Source organism: Ammospiza nelsoni, chromosome 25 (genome assembly GCF_027579445.1).
Source record: "Ammospiza nelsoni isolate bAmmNel1 chromosome 25, bAmmNel1.pri, whole genome shotgun sequence".
NCBI classification, from domain to species: domain Eukaryota; kingdom Metazoa; phylum Chordata; class Aves; order Passeriformes; family Passerellidae; genus Ammospiza; species Ammospiza nelsoni.
This window is the reverse complement of record NC_080657.1, coordinates 830,901-848,579: the sequence shown is the minus strand read 5'-3', so window position 1 is coordinate 848,579 and position 17,679 is coordinate 830,901. Positions and strand designations below refer to the sequence as shown.

The 17,679-nt window shown below is 58.1% G+C and overlaps 2 protein-coding genes across 2 annotated transcripts; both read left to right on the top strand.

Moving 5' to 3' along the window:
• Window positions 1-12,578, top strand: SELENON (selenoprotein N). The gene is made up of 12 exons (XM_059488556.1): window positions 1-164; window positions 2,206-2,323; window positions 3,266-3,396; window positions 3,773-3,985; window positions 4,640-4,764; window positions 5,422-5,559; window positions 6,519-6,600; window positions 7,462-7,650; window positions 8,592-8,697; window positions 9,469-9,581; window positions 10,179-10,280; window positions 10,610-12,578. The coding sequence occupies exons 1-12, from the start codon at window positions 21-23 to the stop codon at window positions 10,778-10,780; spliced, it is 1,632 nt and encodes a 543-aa protein (XP_059344539.1). The 5' UTR covers window positions 1-20; the 3' UTR covers window positions 10,781-12,578.
• A 310-nt stretch (window positions 12,579-12,888) lies between these two features.
• MTFR1L (mitochondrial fission regulator 1 like) lies at window positions 12,889-17,679 on the top strand. Its single transcript, XM_059488576.1, has 7 exons — window positions 12,889-12,953; window positions 13,094-13,156; window positions 13,788-13,892; window positions 14,484-14,593; window positions 15,117-15,328; window positions 15,869-16,190; window positions 16,836-17,679. The coding sequence occupies exons 2-7, from the start codon at window positions 13,142-13,144 to the stop codon at window positions 16,939-16,941; spliced, it is 870 nt and encodes a 289-aa protein (XP_059344559.1). The 5' UTR covers window positions 12,889-12,953; window positions 13,094-13,141; the 3' UTR covers window positions 16,942-17,679.

The window sequence follows — 17,679 nt, the reverse complement described above, 5'->3', positions numbered from 1 at the left end:
CCTCCCCCGGCCGGGCGGCCATGGCGGCTCCGCGGCGCGGGCCCGGCGCGATGGCGGGGCCGGGGCCCGGAGCGGCCCCTCCGCGCCTGGCGCTGGCCCTGGCGCTGCTGGCCGCGCTGCTGGCCGCCAAGTACTACCGGGACGCGGAGGCGGCGCGGCAGCAGGTACCGGGCACCGGGTACCGGGTACAGGGGCGGGGACGGGCCGGGCGGAGCGAGGGGAATGGCGGGCGCGGCCCGGCCGGGCTGCGTGAGGGGAGGCGGCGGCACCGGGCAGGCAGCGGGGCTCGGGGAGCCGGAGCGGGGCTGAGGGAGCCGGAGCGGGGCTGAGGGGGCACCAGGAGCCGTAGCGGGGCTGGGGGAGCTGTAGCGGGGCTGAGGAGACGCCAGGAGTCGGTGGGCACCGGGGCTGAGGTGGCTGTGGCCAGGCTGAAGTGACCACCAGGCATTTGGTGGGGTCTGAAGTGGCCATAACCAGGCTGAAGTGACCACCAGGAATCAGTGGGAGCTGAGGTGGCCGTAGCTGTGCTGAAGTGACCACCAGGCATCGGTGAGGGGTTAAGTGGGCCATAGCCAGGCTGGAATGACCACCAGGCATCAATGGGGGCTGAGGGGGCCATAGCCAGGCTGAAGTGACCGCCAGACTTGGGGTGGCCACTGGGGTTGAGGGGACCACCAGGCATCTGAGGCCACGGGGGTTAAGATGTCGCTGGTGTTGGGGCACTGCCAGGCATCGGTGGCTGCTGGGGCTGAGGTGGCCGTGGCCAGGCTGAGGTGACCACCAGGCATTGGGGGGGTTAAGGTGGACACCGGGTTGAGGTGGCCAGGCTGAGGTGACCACCAGGCTTTGGGGGGGTTGAGGTGGCCAGGCTGAGGTGACCACCAGGCATTGGGGAGGTTGAGGTGGCCAGGCTGAGGTGACCACCAGGCGTCACTGGGGGTTCAGGTGGACAGCGGGTTGAGGGAGATGTGTCAGCACCTGCAGCCAGGTGCTCAGCAGAGCTGTTCCCTGTTTTCAGAGCCCAGGATGCTCATCCCCATTCATTCAGGGAATAAAAGCAGGTTAACTGTGGACAGTCCACAGTGCATTGTCCCTGTGCACGAAAACACATCTCCGTTCATTTTTTCCTGTCCTTGGCCATGTCCTCATCCACATCTTCATTTTGAGTTTCAGTTTATTTCAGTCTCGGCCCTGGAAGTGCCCTGGAAGGCTCTTTAGTGCTTTCGTAGCTGCAGTTGATGGGAGCAAAGCCTTCCAGGCTGCATTAGTGCTGCTTCAGGCTGGCAGGCAACAGATGGAAAATAAACGGGCTCGGGAGCTCTGGGGATGGTGCTGCAGGCAATGGAGAGCAGCAGAATGCAGAGCGTTTGTGCTCCCAGCTCCAGCCTTCTCCAGGGTGGCAGGGCAAGCTGCTGGATCCTGGGGCATGTGCCAAGGGCTGGCTGGCACTGAGGGCTTTGCCCTGCCTGCTCTGTGTCCCTCCCTCCTCTCACACCAACCTGGAGCTCTTGCTCTGCCTCCAAGTCGTCCCTTTGCCTTCAGACTGGGGAGTGGAAATGTGTGGAAGCTTCCAGAGCCCTTCTGGGCCTTGTGGGGGCTTGTCAGAGGGAGAAACTGAGGCACAGAGCAGCTGGGGTCCTGTGGAAGTTTCTGGAGAAGGCTGTGGGTTCTGTGACTCTCTGACGGGTGGCTGAGGGAGCAGGGAGCCAAAATATTCCATCTCCAAGTCTGGAGCTTTAGAGGGGCACTGACCAGTGCAGGGCAGTGATGCTGGAGTGGATCCCACCACAAGTGGAGGTTTCTAATTCCAAGGGCTCAGCTCACTCCCTCTGTGCTTTAGGAATGTGGTACTCACATATTTGTCTGCCTTTATTTGCACATCAGCTTATCCCAGCAGCCACCGCCTCCAGGTGCTCCCAGATCTGCAGGTTTAGGCTGAGCTAGCTGGAAAAAGTGAGGAATTTTTCTGGCAAAGGGCTCTGAACGTGAGCAAATGGTTCAGCTGGAATTACTCAGGCAGATGTAGGTTCAGTGTCCTCGTGCCAGCAGTTCCTGGACACGTTGCAAATAGCACCAAACCCTGCCAAGGGCCGTTCATCTTTCCCTGGATGTGCTGGGAAGGGTGGGATTAACTCCAGAGGGGCCACAGTGGGCTCCTGCAGGAGGTTCCAGTGAAATCTCTCTTGCCTCTTCTTCCCAAACCAGGAGCTGGCTCTGAAGTCCTTGGGGAATGAGGGGCTGTTCCTCTTCTCCTCCCTGGACACCAACAAGGACCTGTACCTGAGCCCAGAGGAGTTCAAACCCATTGCTGAGAAGCTCACAGGTGGGTTCCTGTCTGCCTTCCTGCACAGAGCCAAACATCATGAACACACAGCTTGAACTCACTGAATATTTCATTCACTTTATTGTTTTCTGGGTCTTATTTACACGAAGAGAGGCTGTGAAGCTTTCCATGTTGTTGGAAAGGCTTAAGCAGCAGACATCACTGTGACAAAGTGCAGTTTTTACAAGGTGGAGGATCCCACTGCTGGACTAGCAAAGTACATAAGTGACTTTGTGTGGAGCTTAAGGGGGATTTGGGATGGGTGAATGGCACAAATGCAGCTCAGGCCAGGCCAGAGGCACCAGTGAGGGCTCCATTCAGCTGGGGCAGCTCTCCTGGCTGGCAGCTGGGGGAGATCATCTCTGCAGGCTGTGTCAGCACAGAGCAAGTGGCTCTGCTGGTGCCAGCCAGGGAGAGTGTGGGCATGACAAAGGACACGGGGACACAGACAGGGACTGCTGTGCTCTCCTGGACTGGCTCCAGCACGTGCTGGGACGGGGCTGTGAGTGTGCCTGGGCTTTGCAGCCAGGGAAACAGGGAATCATGGAATGGTTTGGGCTGGGAGGGACCCCAAAGCCCCTCCAGTGCCACCCCTGCCATGGCAGGGACACCTCCCACTGCCCCAGGCTGCTCCCAGCCCTGTCCAGCCTGGCCTGGGGCACTGCCAGGCATCCAGGGGCAGCCACAGCTGCTCCGGGCACCCTCACAGGGAACAATTCCTCCCCAGTGTCCAACCTAAACCCACCCCCTCCCACTTTAAAGCCATCCAGTTCATCCCCTTCCCCTTCATTTATGCAGCCAGAGCTGGGTCTGAGTTCTGCTGTGTGGGATCAGCTGGGAGACCCCCAGTGCTCCTGGATTTGCAGGATAAACGTGTGATCACAACTGCATAAAAGGGGAGGGAGGGGAAGCAGCTGCCTGAATTCCTGTCCTTGTGCCCAGGGGTTGCTCCAGTGTCAGAGTCTGAAGAGGAGGAGACACCAGATGCAGACGGGGAGACTCTGTCCATCGTGGCCAAGTTCCAGCCCCTGCTCATGGAAACGATGACGAAGAGCAAGGATGGCTTCTTGGGAGTAGGTGTCCTGCAGGGCCCAGACTGCGGGATAAACACATCTGGGGGCTGGGAACAGCACCAGGAAAAGGCTGGGAGGGGACAGGATCCTTGCTGTGACAGGGAGCCCCTCAGCGTTGCAGGCTTTCAGCACACTCAGCTGTGCCCTGCCCCAGTCAGAGCACCCTCCCTTCCTGGGGAGCTGGGAGCAGGAACAGAGCTGCCTCTGCTCATGCCGTGTTCCCTCTGCTCTGTTACTCACATTCTTGAGGGCTGACAGAATGTTTGGTGGGGTAAGAAGAGTTTGGGATGTGATGCAATTTCTCCCCCCCTGCATCCATGACATGACTGCACACTGGGACACTCCTGTGGGCCCTGACAGCATCTTCTGTTCCCAGATTTCCCACGTGGCTCTGTCTGGGCTCAGGAACTGGACGGCCCCAGCAGCCCCCATGAGTGTCCTGCTTGCCAGGCAGTTCAAAGCCTTCCTCCCTCCTAAGGACAATCTGGATCTCGGGGAGCCCTGGTGGATCATTCCCAGTGAGCTGAACATCTTCACTGGGTATCTCTCCAACAACAGGTTTTACCCTCCGCCTCCCAAGGGCAAAGAGGTGAGATATGACACGCAGATTTCATATGTGTATCCCTGTTTTCTAGAGAAGCAGGAATTCTGCAGTGTATAGCCAGGAGCACCTAAACTGAGAGCAGGCCAAAGCTCTGTGTGTGTGTGACGGCCAGATGGGGCTGACTCGAGTAACTTCATCTTGTTTCTTTAATTGTGGGGAACTGGAACATAGCTTTTCCCAGAGAGGGTTATTCAGAAAGGACAGGGGTCATTCCTGATGGGACAGTGTCCAAGTGAGCCTTCAGGTGCCAGGTGGGACCTGTGTGTGCCCAGCAGGTAAAGCCTGGCTGTGCATCCCCTCCCCTGGGTGCATCCCACCCCTTCGAGGCTGAAGCATTGCTGGAGGCAGCCTTGCACATCAGTTTGCTGTCGTGCCTGGGCTGATGGAAGGCTGCAGCCCATGGCAATGGCACAGGAACCATGCAAGATGGATTTATTTGTGACAGCAGTGCCTTGCTTTGTCTCCTCGCTGTGTGATTAGGTCGGTCTCTGAGCTGGCTGTTAAATCACAGCCGTTCTCTGACCTTCCTGCTCGGGTGGGGGCTGCTTTGGAGCTGTGTGGAGGAGCAGTTCTCCCTGCTGTCCTCAGTCCCTGTCCTGTGTGAGGAGCAGTTCTCATGCTGCTCCTGCCCTCCCTCAGGTGCTCATCCACAGGCTGCTGAGCATGTTCCACCCGCGCCCGTTCGTCAGGACGCGCTTCGCCCCACAGGGAGCCGTGGCCTGCCTCCAGGCCAGCAGCAGCTTCTACTACAGCGTGGCATTCCGGTGAGCCCCGGGGGCTGGGGGCACCCCCGGGGGCTGGGGGCACCCCCGGGGGATGGGGACACCCCCAGCCCGTGCCCTGGCAGAGGGCACAGCAGGCATGGCACTGCAGCGTTGTCCCAAGGGACACTGGGTGGTGGGGCTGGGAGGGAGGTGCAAGCCAAGGGTCCCCTGTGCTGCCAGTGTCACCGTGTCCTCATGCAGGGCATCACCCCTGGCTGAAAGGGGAGAATCTGGCTAGCAAGAATTCTGTTAGATTTGTGTTAATCAAAGTGTCTTTCCATTGTGGAGAGTGCACAGAATTGTTTTACTGGCGGCGTTACACGCTTTACACAGCTGTTACACACTTTACAGTGTTACACACAGCTGTGACGTGTCTGAGCAAGCTAAAGAGGCCTTGTTCTGTCCCTGTGTTTCAAGGAATGATAAATTACTTCATCCTTCCTGGCTGCCCAGTTCCAGAAGGCACGGATACTGGAGGTGCTCCTGACCCAGGGCATCTGTTCCAGTCTCACCCTCCTCACTGTGTGACATGAAAAGCTGTTTAAGCTCCACCTCTCCTGCCCAGTTGAGGCTCATAGTTTCAGGTGCCTGGAGACAGCTTTTCCCTGCTGTCTCTGCCGTGCAGGATCCCACCTGACGGCTCCTCTCTCCTTGCAGGATCCACGCTGAATTCCAGCTGAACGAGCCACCAAACTTCCCCTTCTGGTTCTCCCCGGGGCAGTTCACAGGTTACATTGTCCTGTCCAAGGACTCCTCCCACGTCAGGGACTTCAGGCTCTTTGTTCCCAACAACAGGTACGGCTGTTTCCCTCTTATTTCTGGGAAAATCTGAGAGATTTGAGCTCTGCAGTTGCTTTAAATGCATTTCTGCAACACTGGGGATCCCCGACACATCCAGGGCCTGATTCACACCCAGTAACTGTCCCTTGGTTATGGGAGGGACAGGCAGGGTGTGGCAGGACTGGCAGTCCCAGTGGAGTTCAGCACGGCCTGCTGCTCCTCCTCCAACACGTTCTTTTTGCTTGGAGTCTCACAGGTTAAGGCTTTGTGTGCAGAGCTGTGCAGCAGCTCGTTCCTGCTCTCTGGCAGGGAGCTGGAAGTGTTTCGGGGGGAAGGAGCTTCAAATCTCTTTGCCCATGACAAGAGTGAAAATTCTATTACAACGTTACCCTGGCGACTCAACCCCAGTGGCTCTGTCAGCACATTTCTTACAGCCAGCAGCCACTTTGGGCTCTGCCAGCAGCCTTTTGCTTCCAGAAAAACACTTTTAAAAGTTCAGCAGGATCAGAATGTGCGAGCGAAGTGCTGGGAAGGAAGAGGGAGCAAAGACATCTCTCTTTCCTGTCACTTGACAGAGCTCAGAGGTGTTGAGTGCGATTTCCAGAGTGCTGAGTGGGTGCCTGGGCCCTGGGCCAGCAGGATTGGTGTTCCTGGGCTGCTGCAGGGAGCACGGAGATCTCCAGAGGCTCTGGGTCTGGTGCTGGCCCTGCAGGAGGATGTTCCCTCAGTTTGGGGTTCCCTTGCCCAGCTTTGGCCCTGGGTCACTCCTGGGTTCCAGTTTGGGGTTCCCTTGCCCAGCTTTGGCCCTGGGTCACTCCTGGGTTCCAGTTTGGGGTTCCCTTGCCCAGCTTTGGCCCTGGGTCACTCCTGGGTTCCAGTTTGGGGTTCCCTTGCCCAGCTTTGGCCCTGGGTCACTCCTGGGTTCCAGTTTGGGGTTCCCTTGCCCAGCTTTGGCCCTGGCTGTTCCCCTGCAGGTCCCTGAACGTGGACATGGAGTGGCTCTACGGGGCAAGCGAGAGCAGCAACATGGAGGTGGACATTGGATACCTGCCCCAGGTCTGTGCCCTGTCCTGTGCCCCAGGACAGTTTCTCCTCGGGGGTTTGTGCTGCCACAAACCTCTGGAACCTCTGTACCCCGTTCCTTGGAGCTTTCCCTGGATCATTTCAGTACAGTAGTGCAATTTCCATTTACCTCTGTCTGTCCTCTGCAGCCCCGTTGGCAGCTCTTCTGATTTTCCCTTTTCCCTCAGTGTGGATTAAATCCTAAGCTTTTGGAGACTTTTTCCTTTTTTAAAACATTGCCTGACAGGCAGGAGGGAAGATGAGGAGCTGAACCCAGGCCCTGAGCCCAGAGCAGGGTATGAATAACTGTGGGTCTGGATTTAGAAAGTGCATGAGGTTGTTCCCCTTTTTTGTGCTCTTGGGACAGGAAACATAAGGCAGAATTCTGAATGTCTGAATTCACCAGGCCCATGTTCTCCTAAACTAGAGCTGTGATTATTTTTAATTGGCAGGAGTCAGATTTAGCAGAATCATTCCAGCTGTAGCAGAGCCACAGGGAAGCTCCTGGGCAGCTTTTCCTGCTGCTCCCTCTCGTGGCTTCCCAGGGCTGAGCTGGTGACAGAGCAAGAGCTGCCAGTGAGCCCTGCAGGTCCTGGTGGCTGAAAGGATCTGGTGTCCCACAGCACTGGAAGGTGGGAACGTGGACTCTGTGCATTTCCAGCCCAGAGAGTGCAGCCACACTGAGGGAAATGAAGCTCCTCTCCTGGTGTTTCACTGGCAAAGTGCAGCTCCAGGAGGTGGGAGATGAGGCTGTGCCTTCCTGAGGAGCTGCACGGTGTTATTGAGGATCTGTGCCCTGTCCTGGAGCACCAGGAGAGGGCTGGGAGCAGGTCCAAGCCAGGCTGTTCCCTGCAGATGGAGCTGGAATCCACAGGGCCCTCGGTGCCCTCTGTGATCCACGATGAGGACGGGAAGGTCCTGGCCAGCAGGGACCCCTCGGGGGAGCCCATCCAGTTTGTGTTTGAGGAGATCACCTGGCAGCAGCAGATCCCCTGGCAGGAGGCAGCCCACAGGCTGGAGGTGGCCATGTACCCATTTAAGAAGGTGAGGAAGGGGCTGGGCTCTCCTTGGCACGTGGATTTGGGGCAGATCGTCCTCACTGAGCCACCCAGTGACCTGGAGGGCCAGCAGGGTCCAGAGAACACGGCCTGAGCAGCATCCAGGGCACTGGGAGGGTGTCCCAGCGGGTTTGGGGTCACACAGCAGCACAGGCAGCAGCAAATTCTCCATGTCAGGATTGTACTGTGGGTGTAGGCTCATCCTTCCTGCCTCTTATCAGTGGCTGTGCTGTGATTGTGGAGCAGGCAGGTAATTGTGCTGCTTACAAATGCTTTTTGCTCTGGCTTCACTGGCACAGCAGCCAGGTGCCTCTGGACCAAGCTCTCCTTATCAGCAGAGAACACACGAGCTGCCTGTGTCTCTGCAGCCTGCAGCCAGACACAGATTTACAGCTCTGGGTGACCCAGACCATTTAACATGCCAGCAGGCTGTGGAGCAGATGGCCACTGCCTGTCACTGCTGCCTTGGCTGCAGGGACACGTTTTGGTGGCTGCCTCCTCGTGCCCGAGCTTACAAATGTCCCTTCAGGCTGCCAAGATGTTCAGATCAGTTCCTTTCACTGGAGTGATTGCAGCAGCTCTGTGCAGGCTCCTCAGCCAGCTCTCAGGCTGTTTCAGGAGATTTTGTAATAAATATCTCAAGGGCAGATTTCCCTGCAGCTGAGATGGGGCTGCAGACAGCCTGGGCACCCTGGTGCAGGTGTTCTCTGCAGTGTGTGAGGTCAGGGCTCTGCAGGGACAGGGACAGGGGGACCACAGCCTCCCCACCACAGTTATCACTTTATCATAGTTATCACTGATTTAAATCTGCATGTCCTGCTGCAGACTGAGCTCTGTGTTTGTCCCCCCTGGGTCGGTTCCCTCAGAGCTGCTCCTGCTGGAGCTGGGCTGTTGTCCCTGTCCCTCACGCTGTCCCTCTGCCCCCAGGTCTCCTACCTGCCCTTCACAGAAGCCTTTGAGAGAGCACAAGCAGAGAAGAAGCTGGTGCACTCCATCCTGCTCTGGGGGGCCCTGGATGACCAGTCCTGCTGAGGTGAGGGTGTTCCCAGCCTGGCTGCAGGGATGGGGGTCAGGGGCCAGCAGGAAACCTTGAGCCACTTGTTTGGGCTCTGGAGGAGCTGGACAGACAAAGTTGGGAGTGGGAGTCCCTGGTGGGAGCTGGGAATCACTGCTGGGAGTGGGAGTCACTGCTGGGAGCTGGGAGTGGGAATTACTGATGAGATCTCAGCTGCCCAGTGGCCACACCAGCTCTGTCTGAGACAAGCTGTGAATCAGGTGCCTTTGTCGAGGTGGAGACATGGCTCTGGTCTCTCCCCTTCCTCTCTCCTGCTGGGGAAGAGGAGAGGCAGCGCTGGCAGGGAAAGGGGCACTGCTCTGTGTGCCTTGTCCTGGCACCTGCACAGGAGAGGCAGAGCCAGGCCTGGCCTTGGGGCTGTCCTGGTGTGCAGCTTTTCCCCCTCAGTGCCTCAGAGCTTCTGTGCCACGTTGGGCAGGAGGAGAAGGGTTTCTTCAGTCCTGTGTGCCCTGAAGAGCCCTCAGCACTGGGCTGTGCTTGGCATGAGCAGCGGGTGGCACTGGGGGTGGCTGCCACGGCTCTCCTGTTCTGTGCCCGCCTTGGGCTCTGCTCTGCCAGCAGCAACTATGGGGAGCAAAAGCCACGGAAAACTGCCAGAAATGGAGCAAAAAGGCAGTGGGGAGGGCTGGGGGGAGCCAGAGCCAGCTGGCACTCAGCAGCTGGCATGGAGCACGGTGACAATGCCCTGAGGAAGCCCAGCAAAGCCTCCTGTGCCTCTTCCCGTGCCAGGTTCGGGGCGAACTCTCCGGGAAACCGTCCTGGAAAGTTCGCCCATCCTCGCCCTGCTCAACGAGAGCTTCATCAGCAGCTGGTCCCTGGTCAAGGAGCTGGAGGAGCTGCAGGTGAGGCTCACACTCTGCTGGGGTGCCAGGGGGTGCCAGGGGGATCTCTGTTCCCAGCCCTCCCTGTGCTTGGCTGCTGCAGGGGCCAGGCAGACAGCAGATGGAGCAGGCTGAGAAGTGGCACTGTGACCCCTTGGCTCTGTCCTGGTGCCAGGTTTAAAGCTAAAACAGATGATTCTCTGTGAGACAGCCCTGCCCAAGGCCTCTGGTGCCATCAGCCAGCTGACTGCCCTGCAGGCCAGGGGACAAGCAAATAACCAAATAACTGTGTGAGCCCTGGGGCTCCTGGCTGAGCCTTTCCCCCTTGTGAGCCTGTGCTGTCAGCTGGGATCAGTCACAGAGCTGGAGACTGGGAAGGGCTGGGATCACACTTTGGTGTGCCTGTGATGGGGTGATTTCTTGTCTGGGGAGAAAATCTGCAGCTGAAATGGGAGAGGGAGCCTGAGAGGGAAAGGGAAAGCAGCCTGTGAGAGTGGTACCAGTTACCATTGCACTGCAAAGCAGCTCTCTGCTCCCTCCCTCTCTCCTGTGGGCTCTCCTGTGCCATTCTGCCACTTCTGGGGTGTGCCAATGTGTGGTTTTGGTGTCTCCCTGCAGAGCAACAGAGAGAATGAGCTCCACAGCAAACTGGCCAAGCTGCACCTGGAGAAATACAACTTCCCTGTGGAGATGATGATCTGCCTCCCCAACGGCACGGTGGTAAGGCTGGGCTCCTCCATGGCATCTGTTCTCTGCAGGGTCTGCCAGAGCTGGGGCTGCCCCTGAGCCTAGAAATCTGAAACAAATGTGTTTTAGTTCTTCTTCTTAACCTAAGCAAAGGGTCAGCACCCTTGGGGGAACATCACACATTGTTCTCTGACTGTGAAATTCAGACCCAAATTCTGGTTCCTGAATTAGCCCTTGGAAAGAATCAGATATTCTGTGGGAGCTGTTAGAGCCTTGTCTCCTCTGTGCTGGCTGCAGGCCAGGCAGGGGTGGGGAATTGTGCTGACCCTTAGAAGTCTCCTCTCATCTGTTTTCTTTGCCAGGTTCACCACATCAATGCCAACTATTTCCTGGACATTACTTCCATGAAGCCTGAAGATGTTGAAAGCAGCATCTTTAGTTTCTCAACCAATTTTGAAGACCCTTCAACTGCAGCTTACCTCCAGTTCCTGAAGGAAGGGCTGCACAGAGCAAAACCTTACCTGCAGCCCTAAAAGCAGGCACTGAATGCCCCCCTGAGATGGCCAAAGACTCCAGAGATCTATTTTGGTTACAGCAAATCCTCCTGATCCCTGTGGCAGACGTTGAACTGCAGCAGTCCCAGCTCTGGATCCTGGTGTGAGCTGAGTTCAGCTCCACAGCTGCCCCTCTCACTGCAGGCACATTTCTGCAGGAGTGCAGATACCTGAACACACTCCCAGTGCCCCTGCCTGGGTGTGCACCCACCCTCATTGCTCTGGAACTGCTGCAGGCCCAGAGCTGGCCTGCAGGACTTGCTGAGAGCAGGGACAGCCCTGCCATCGTGACCAAACACTCGTGCCCAGCACAGAGCCAGCAGCCCTGGGCAGTCCCTGTCCCCTGGGGCCAGCCTGGCGTCCTGGGCAGCTCTGGATCTGACAGTGACAGTGTGTGTGACAGGACTGTGGCAGCCCTGAGCTCCTGTGGCACCTGGTGGCCTTGCTCAGGGAGGGTCTGTGCCCTGAGGGTAGCATGGGGACACCAGGAGTGGGCATCAGAGGGGTGAGCTGAGGATCAGTGTGAGCTCCCCAGTGACCCCAGGCTGAAGGACACAGCAGTGAGCAGTGTCCCACCCACCCATCCATCCCTCCCCAGCAGCTCTGGGACCTTGTCCCCGTGTCCCCTTGGAGCTGCTGCTCTGTCCCTGTCTGCTTTGAGCTCCCAGGCTGTGAACATGAAGTTCCCTCTGGGAGTGCCCTGGGATCCTCACCTGGCTGGGGACTGGGCAGCTCTAAAAGCCAGCAGTACAAAAAGGTATTTTCAGGAATTTTTTCCAAAGAGATTGTTCAGACATGAAGCCATCATCCCTCATCTGAAGCCACCCTAAGCAGTTGCTCCTGCTCTGTGCCAATGCCTGGATCAGAATGAGCATCATTTTGTGATTTGGAGAAGGAAAGGTTGAGTGAAATGGGATTTAAGGCAAATTCCTACAGACATGTGAGGGACAAAGCATCCTCAGTAGCTGCCTGCAGCCAGCCCTGGCTGCTGATGCTTTTTCTGCTCTCTGAAGCACAATTGTGTTGGACCAAATCAAATTAAGGGAAAAGCCTTTTTTTTTATTTTTAATTTTCAGTCCTGGGAGGAGCCTGGTGGTGGCAATTCCCCTGTCCCCACCCTGGTCCATACCTGAGCCTGGAGACTGAGCTTAGCTCTGGGCTGAACCAGTGCCACTTCACTAATTGCTCTAGTGAGACTAATTAATGACCCTGGGATGGATGGCTTTGTAACTATGCATTAACTCTGCACTTTCCACGCCCCGGTGGGACAGGCTGGGCTCAGGGCAGCACTGCAGAGCTCTGGCAGCCCTTGGGGCCCTTCCATCCCTGCAGGGCTCAGCCTTTGGGATCCCACTGAGTTTATTTTTATTTTATTCTCTCTTGGGATCCCCCAGCCACCTGTGAGCACTCTCGGGATGAGCCTGGGCAGTGCAGGGGGAGCCCCAAAGCCACCCCCGAGCCGGAGCGGCCTGGGGGATCCCGAGGGGTCACAGCCCGTGTCCCTTTTCCCGTGCCAGGCTGCGGGGCTCCATCAGTGCGTGCCAAGCTCGATCTGTCCGTGCCAAGCGTTCCCCCCGTTCCCTCTCTGTGTTTTCTCCCCCTTCCCTCTCTGTGTTCCCCCGTTCTCGGTCCGTTCTCTCTGTACGGGCTCCGCCGCCGCCCCTGCCGTGCCTGGTGACGCCCCGGCCCGAAACCCGCGGCGGGCCCGGGCCGATGTCGGCCGGGAGGGGCGGCGGAGCGGCCCCGGTAAAACCAAAACCATCCGTGCATCATCTCCTCAGCTGGGCTCGGCTCTGCTTCCTGCGCCGGGGCTGCGGGGGCGAGACGGGGTGTCCCCAATGTCCCCTTCACACCTGGGTGTCCCCAGTGTGCCTTTACACAGGAGTATCCCTTTACACCGGGGTGTTTCCGGCGTCCCCTCTACACCTGGGTGTCCCCAATGTCCCTTTACCCAAGGGTGTCCCTGGATGTCCCCATGTACCGCGGTGTCCCCAACGTTCCTTCACACCGGGGTGTTCCCTCGCTGTCCCCGGGCTGTCCCCGCCGTTCCCGGCGCAGGCGCTGCGGCCCCGGAAGGCGCGGGGCGGGCCCGGTTCTGGTTCCGGGGATGGCGGCGGAGCGGGCGCTGGCAGCGGGCGCCGCCGGCCCGCAGGTACCGGGGCCGGGCCGGGCCGTGAGGGGCCGGGGGCCGGGCCGTGAGGGGCCGGGGGGCCGGTACGGGCCGTGAGGGGCCGGGCCGTGAGGGGCCGGGGGGCCGGGCCGGGCCCTGCTGAGCCCCCGCTGTTGTTGCAGTGAGCGGCGGAGCGGGTGCGATGAGCGGCCGGCGCTGAGCAGGCGGACATGGACGCGGAGGCCGTGAGTGACACGGGCGGGACAGCGGGCACTGCCCCGACACTGCCCTGGCATTGCCCCGACACCTCCTCCGAGCCCCGAGGCTGCCCCAGAACCTTCCCCCGGTGCCGTTCTCCAGCAGCAGCACCCGGGCACTGCCTCCGCCCCTGTCCCCAGGCAGAGATGGCAGAGATCTGTCCCCAGGCAGAGATCTGTCCCCTCCCTGTCCCCAGGCAGAGAGATTTCTGTCCCCTCCCTACCCCAGCCCAGAGGCTCAGTCTGAAGGGCTCGTCAGGAGTTTCAGGTGTGTCAGCACGGAGCAGTGCTCAGGCACAGAGCACAGAGGAGCTCCAGCAATAAATCGATTCCTGGGCGAGCTGTGGGCTGAGCTTTGGCACCGTGCTGTTCCCTGTGCAAGGCCTTGTGGTGTTCCTGCACAGGAGCTCTCATGGGCAGAGCACTTCACCCTTTAGCTGCAGCCCAGAAGTGTCCTGGGAGCTCAAACCAGCTGATAACCTCAGTTACCACCAGGTTCTCAGTTACAAGTGAACAGATAACAAGTCAGAGATAGCCCCTGACAGCTGAGGAGAATTTCCAGCTGAATGAATTCCAGGGAGGGCCTGGGTGCGCTGCTGACCGTGCTGTGTCCCTGCAGACCATCCCCATCTGGCAGAACAAGCCCCATGGCTCAGCTCGCAGCGTGGTCAGGATGATCGGCTCCAACCTGCCCCTGAAGCCCTGTCCCAGGGCCACCTTTGAGGTGAGTGTCCCCTGCCTGGGCACCTGGGGCAGCACAAGGCACTGCCAGCAGTGCTGCTCTGCCCCCACACATCTGCAGAGCTGCGGCCACAAAACCTGCACCGCTGCAGTGAAGCTTAGGAATTCGTTTTGTAATTTATTTTTTCTTTAATTCTGTCCTTGTAAAGTGATCCCTGGCAGCTTGAGGGAATCCCTGAGCTGCTGCCCCAGGGTTTTGCTGTGTGACCTCCAAGGGGCCTGGTGCCCTCTGGGGCTGTTCCAGGACTGTGGAGTCCCTGATGTCACCCTTGGAGTGACAGAGGGTGGCACTTGCAGTGGCAGAGGGTGGCACGTGGCCTTGGCAGCGCCTGGCCTGGATCAGGTGTCCCCTCCTGCCTCACTCACACAGAAGGAAGGAGCAGCAGCTGGCCCAGGGAAGGATTGATCTCCCAGCTCCAAACCTCAAACAGTTGTGCAAATGAAGGAAACTGCTGCAACTGCTGCTGTGTGTGTGCCTGACACAGCTGCCCACAGCACAGGGGCTCTGGCAGCACACCTGGGGCAGCTCCAGGAGAACAAACACCCTCCCCTCAGCAGCATCTCCCTCCTGCAGGTGCTGCCCAGTGTGTCAGATCTGTACCTGGGGGATGTGCCCCCCGTGCCCACCCTGGCTGACATCGTGTGGATCGCAGCTGACGATGAGGAGACCTATGCCAGGGTCAGGTTGGTTTCCTCTGCTCTTCTGGCACAGAGCTCAGGCCACATTCTGCTCTCATGAGCACAGCTTCCAGTCCCCTCAGGGTCTCATGTGGTGCCTCTTGACAGACATTCTTCCCCAGAGAGGGGGAAAAAATGACAAAGAACCCAGAGAGGAATTCCTGTGGGAAGTGCCAGGAGCCTGGGCCATGTCCTGCTCTGTGCACAGTAACTGCTGCTCCAGGGGCTTTTCTGGCCAGGAAAGGGTTGAGCTCTCCCAGGACTGAAATGCCCTGGACACTTGCAGGGATGCAGGGGCAGCCACAGTTTCCTGTGTTCCTGGTGCTGCAGAGATGCTCTCTGAGGGTGCACAGAGCCTTCATTTGTTTCCTCAGAGGCTCTGCTGCCCTCAGGAGAGGCCAGGCTTTGTCCTGGACAGGTTTGGCCCCAGTTCCTGACAGGATTTTGTCCCAGCTCTGCTGCCCTCAGGCTGTGCCAGGCTCTGTCCTGGCCAGGTTTGGCCTCAGCTCTGACAGTTTTGTGTCCCCAGAAGTGACACTCGCCCTCTGAAGCACAAGTGGAAGCCGAGTCCCTTCACGGTGATCCAGAGGAACGCCTCGGTGCCCAACCTGAGGAAGCAGGAGGAGAAGCTGCTGGCCCTGAAGAAGCCTGGGTTGCCAGCCCTGAGCAGGACCACGGAGCTGCAGGATGAGCTGAGCCACCTGCGGAGCCAGATCGCCAAAATCGTGGCTGCACAGTCAGGTAGGGCCAGGTTCCTGCTGGGGCTGAGCCCTAGGTTCTTCCAGGCCCCCTCTGGGCTGTTTTCCCAACATTTACCCTGTCTTTTACCTTCTTTCCTCACTCCTCCATTGCTGCTGACCAGCAGGCATGGGTCAGTATCTGTATGAACCAGATAAATCCCAAAGCACGACTGCATTAAGGTGCCGGATCTTCAAAACTCAAATACACAAACAACACACAGTTGGTTTTTGTAGGAAGTATCACATGTATTTTGTTTAATGGTTCATCTGATTTACTTTTGGGGGCCGAGCCCTGGGTTCCTCAGGCTCACTCTGGGCTGATTCTCAGCATCTCCCTGGGTCCCTCCAGGTTCATTCAGGGCTGGTTCCCAGCAGTTGCCTGAGTTCCTCAAGCTCATTCTGAGTGTTTCCCTTGGTGGAGCGCTGGCTCTGGGAGCAGCTCAGGAGCTGTGTTTAGTTTCACACTCTGTTGTGCCGGTGAGAAGCCGTCCCACGTGCATTGCTGTGAGTTCACCCTCCCACCTCCTGCTCTCTGTCCCAGCCTCGGCCCAGCTGACCCCGGAGCTGTTATCCCCGGGCAGCTCCAACGCCTCCTCTCCCGTGCACTGCTTCGGGCCCTCCTTCCAGTCCACCACGTCCTTCGTGATCAGCGACATCACGGAGGAGGAGGCGGAGCTGGAGAGCCCCGAGGCGCCGTCGGTGGCCGAGCTGGAGCTGCCGCCGCTGTGCGCCGCCCCCGAGGGCCGGCCCGAGCCCCGCGAGCCCGACGAGGAGGACTCGGTGTCCCTGTCCAAGGCCAGCAGCTTCGCTGACATGATGGGCATTCTCAAGGACATTCATAGGATGAAGCAGAGCAAGGACTTGTGAGTGCTTCCTGAAATTCTCCTTAATTCTGAGCGAGATCTGGGCTGGAGCTGCTCCATTCCTGGGGAAATGAAACATTGGTAACTCATTCCTGGGGTTTTTGTCTCTCTGGGATAGGAAATAATGGAGAATTTTCATGGGGGAAATACCTCCTTGGAGCAGAACCTGGTAACACGTTTCTGGGTTTTGTTGTTCAGGGCTGAATGCAGGGAGTTCTGTGTCCTCGGGAACCAGGCAGGGCTGTCAGTGAGGAATGTGGGTCCTGTCAGGGCTGAGTGCAGTGAATTCTGTCCTGTGTCCCAGTGAGGAATTTGGACTGACTGCAGTGAGTTCTGTGCTCTGTGCCCCTTGGGAACCAGGCAGGGCTGTCGAGCAGGAGTTTGGGTCCTATCAGTGAAGAATTTGGGTCCTGTTTGGGCTGACTGCAGTAAGTTTTGGGCTGGCTGCAGTGAGTTTTGTCCCCTGAGGAGCCAGGCAGAGCTGTCAGTGAGGAATTTGCGCTGTCTGCAGTGAGTTTTGTGCTGTCTGCAGTGAGTTTTGTGCTGTCTGCAGTGAGTTTTGTGCTGTCTGCAGTGAGTTTTGTGCTGTCTGCAGTGAGTTTTGTGCTGTCTGCAGTGAGTTTTGTGCTTGCTTTGTCCCCTCAGGAGCCGCCCGTCCCTGAAGCAGGAGGACCCGGCCGTGCTCATCGCAGAGGTGCTCAGGAGGAAGTTTGCCCTCAAGGATGAGGACCTGGCCCTGAAGGAGAAGTGATGCTGCTGCCCTCAGCTCTGCTCCCACAAGCTCCTCCACAGTAGCTGCCTTCTCCCAAGGATTGAGCCTTCTGCCTCTTTTATTGATCATGGTTTGTGCACGGACACCTGGTCGGGAATTGGATTTGATGTGTTTGCCACGTGTTGTTCTATTTAAGAAAATCCTTTTTAAGAAGATGGGAGCTGTTTCCCAGCTGTGTTTGGTGTTGGTGAGGATCTCCTGGAGTGCTGCTGTTCTTTGTTCCTGCACTTTTCCTTAGGTTCCAGTTCGGCACTGGGCTGCAAGGACAGAACCAGTTCCCTGCCCAGTTTGAGCAGGACAAACCCCAGTTTTTATCCTGAGAATGAGCTCCTGGGTGCTCCCAGCCCTCCGGGACTGTTGGATCATGGTGGGAAAAGGGATTTTATTTCCCCAAACCCCCCTGGCTCGGGTCTGAGGGGTTTCCTGTGCCCTGGGTGTTCATTCCCTCACAGATCAGCCACAGTTGCATGACAGAATGGCCTTAATTTCCTGCCACTAATTTAATTAAAGGCCCTGTGCCCCCAGCCTGTGTTTCATTCCACCTCCCCAGGGTCTGTTTGTGGACCTGGCAGAGCAGGGCAGGGGCTTGGCCTGGCTGTGGCTGCAGCTCCCCCTCACCCAGAGCTCTCCCCAGCTCCACCTTCCCTGCAGTGCCCCCATGGCTGTATTTAAAATGTCATTTTTGTTTCCTTTCTATAAAATGGAGCCTTAATAAGA

Coding starts and splice junctions, on each gene's coding strand:
- MTFR1L (XM_059488576.1), top strand. Junction 13,893..14,483: donor GTCCCAGGGCCACCTTTGAG/GTGAGTGTCCCC, acceptor TCCCTCCTGCAG/GTGCTGCCCAGTGTGTCAGA. Junction 14,594..15,116: donor GAGACCTATGCCAGGGTCAG/GTTGGTTTCCTC, acceptor TTGTGTCCCCAG/AAGTGACACTCGCCCTCTGA.